General features: G+C 36.7%; 1 protein-coding gene across 1 annotated transcript; it reads right to left on the reverse strand.

Moving 5' to 3' along the window:
• Positions 1 to 1,715: 1,715 nt before the first annotated feature.
• On the reverse strand, positions 1,716 to 2,677 carry LOC100923609 (olfactory receptor 6K2-like). Its single transcript, XM_031968822.1, is given in 2 exon segments — positions 1,716 to 1,747; positions 1,750 to 2,677. Coding segments are annotated over 2 exon segments (960 nt in total).
• Between the last annotated feature and the right edge of the window lie 820 nt (positions 2,678 to 3,497).

A 3,497-nucleotide genomic window follows, 5' to 3' on the forward strand; every position in this document is an offset into this window, starting at 1 on the left:
AGAACTATAGTTATACAGGGTTTTTTTTTTTCTGGACTGTCAGCTACATGAAGGATGATATTAGATATTACTATACCTTGGACAAGTCACTTTGTTGTTTCCAAGAGTCATAGTTTAGAGTTGGTTTAAAAGAATTCAAAGAGATTCTCTTGTAGTAACAAAAGGCTTTATTTTTTTATTTGAAAATTATTTTTTATTAAAGCTTTTTATTTTAAAAACATATGTATAGATAATTTGCAGTATTCACACCTGAAAAACATTGTGTTCTAAAATTTTCCCTCCCTTCTCCCCCAATTTTTACCCTAAAAAACAATTAATCCATTTTATGTTAAACATGGGCAATTCTTCTATATCTATTTCCACAATTATCATGCTACACAAGAAATATCAGATGGAAAAGAAAAAAAATCAGAAAGAAAACAAAATACAAGAAAACTACAACAAAAAAGGTAAAAATACTATGCTGTGATCTGCACTCAGTTGCCAGAGTAGTCTCTACTAGAGGCCAAATAGCCAGTAAATGTATAAATTATTCTGCTCCAACCCTACTCAGCTGTTTATCTAGCCACAATCTGAATTAGACTCATGCCAAAAAGGAGATAATATAGAATATTGATAAATTATGAAAATAGGATATTTATGAAAGTACTACTATATTCAGAATCTAAGACAACACTGCACTTATTCACAAGCTTTAGGTACTCAACATTCTAGGACCACAATGAATACATTTACACACTACAAATAAAAAAGGAAATATTCCTTCATGGAATCTACTACCTCTAAGCATCTATTAAAAAAAACAAAACCTTCCTTTAGACTTATTTTACTTGTTCTTTGGATATGACTGGAGACTTTCCAAACTGAACTAATCAATAAATCACAAAAAAGGAAACCCTAGGGAAGTCTGTGTCAATGATCTAGCTCTGGATTATGACTATAATTTTTAAGAAATCTGGGAAATGAGATCTAATAATGATCTTTAGAACTGTTTTGTCAGTCTCTCATAATCATCTCTCAGGATTTAGTAACGATAATAATAATGAATTCATGATAATAGATGGTCACAGATACTTGAGACTTTCTCAACGCTTTATGATCTGTTATAAAGTGTCTTGTTGCCTTTGCTCCAATGTCTGGTTTATTCTACAATGCAAGTTTTGGCTCATCCTCCTCCAGTCTCAGATGTTGGAGATAGTCTTTGGTCTTGTTAGTTCATAGTAAGTAAAGGTGTTCCCAATGCTCCAAATCAGTTTCCATATACTCATATGACAGAGAAGAAGCTTCGCTACAATCCAGGCAAATATCTATTCCTTGTTTCCAGGGACTACTAGGAAATGTCTATGTAAAAAACAATTGAAGAGAAAAAGGAGATTCCAGACTCGAGACTTCACTCAAGTCTATTCCTTTCTCTATGTTCCAGCAGGAATTGATGTTTCCTGTGAGTGTCAGCTTTCTTCACCCAATGAGGGAAGAGGGCACAATGATCATTAGAAATACTCTTTCAAGTCAAAAAAAACAATATATACAATGAAGATTTCTTTTCAGCACTTTGCTGATTGTAGATTTTGTTTAAATTCTGATTTTAAAGAAGTCAAATATTGACTTCCTATTAGGGTTTACAGTTTGAGAAGACATAGACAGGTTATAATTAGCTTTGACAGAAAGCTATTGACATTGACGACATCAACCAAAATATGATGTATCACTTGATCTTACAGGAAAATATCCTTGGATGACTCATATGCTTTTTCACAGCTTCTTTAATCTCTTTATTCCTCAAGCTATAGATAATGGGGTTAAAAAATGGAGACAAAACAGTGAATGACAGGGCAATCACTGTGTCCCAGAATAAGGAATATGTGGCAGAGAAACGTAAGTACATGAGTGCCACACTGCCAAAGAACAACACAAAGACCATGAGGTGGGAGGCACAGGTGGAGAAGGCTTTTCTACGACCCTCAGCTGAACGGATGCGCAAGATCACAGCCAAAATGCCAGCATAAGAGAGGAGGATGAGGAACACAGCTGTGACAATCTCTGCAGCATGGACCACATCGACAACCTGAATCATGATTATGGCTCGGGTGTCTGTGCAGGCCAGATGCAGGAGTGGGAGGAAGTCACAGAAGACATGTTCCAGATAAGTGGAGCCACAGAATGGCAGTCTCGAGATCCACACAACCTCAGGCAAGGGTGTGATGAAGCCACAGACACAGCAGACCATGGTCAACTGCACACATAGTCTTGGAGTCATGATGGTTGGATAATGAAGTGGTCTGCAAATAGCCAAAAAGCGATCAAAGGCCATGGCTGTCAAAAGGCACACTTCACTTATACCTGTAGAATGGAAAAAATACAACTGGACCATGCAACCATTCAAGGATATACTCTTTTTCTCACTAAGTAGATTGGAAAGCATGAGCGGAATAGTGGATGTGGTGTACCAAAGCTCCAGGAAAGAGAGGGAACTAATAAAGAAATACATGGGAGTATGGAGGTGGGGCTCTATTTGGACCACTATAACAATGATCAAGTTTCCAACAATGATGAAGATGTAAACAAAGAGTAATGGAACAAAACAGATGATAGAATCTCCCCAGTCATGAGGGAAAGCAGAAAAGATGAATTCTTCAGCAGATGTCCAATTTTGTCCCTCCACATCAAAGGAGGACATGAGAGTAGTGACTGCTAGTTACACATGAACTGCTTAAGAAGGGCTAGATGTTGATCAGTCAGCACATTTTTTCCCTCTATTGTCCTGTATTTGAAGAAATACACAAGAAGGAAATATAGGTCATACATTTAAAGGAAATTCCCAATGGAAAGAGGGACGAAAAGAAAAACAACCCAACTTATCACAAAAAGAAAAATCATAGGAGAAAACAAATAAACCAATGAAATTAAAAACAAGAACATAACTTGTACCAGTAAAGAGAACTGTATGTATACACATTCTCTCTCTCTCTCTCTCTCTCTCTCTCTCTCTCTCTCTCTTTCTCTCTCTCCTCCTCCTCCTTCTCTGCCTTCTCTTCCTCTTTCTTCTTCTTCTTCTTCTTCTTCTTCTTCTTCTTCTTCTTCTTCTTCTTCTTCTTCTTCTTCTTCTTCTTCTTCTTCTTCTTCTTCTTCTTCTTCTTCTTCCCCCCCCTCCTCCTCTTCATCCTCCTTCTCCTCTTCTCCTCCTTTCTTCCTCTCTCTGTCTCTCTCTGTTTCTCATAGCATGTGTTTGGCTATGTGTGTATTGAGTAGATTTCAATCATCCTCTTGTCTTTTTTCCATTGCTTTATTTTTCCCTAATATTGTGTTCACCATTGCTATCCAAAACTTCTTTGGACCAACAGTGAGACAGATTGGAAAAGGATGCAAGATTTGGAGTCTGTGAGTTGGAAATATTCTCAAAAAACCTGTTACTAGTATTACCATCAACAACTCATAAAAGCTTTATAAACCCATATTTCCTCATCTGTAATATTAGCATAATGAGACTTGCTCCATTT

Source organism: Sarcophilus harrisii, chromosome 4, assembly GCF_902635505.1.
Source record: "Sarcophilus harrisii chromosome 4, mSarHar1.11, whole genome shotgun sequence".
Taxonomy (NCBI): Eukaryota; Metazoa; Chordata; class Mammalia; order Dasyuromorphia; family Dasyuridae; genus Sarcophilus; species Sarcophilus harrisii.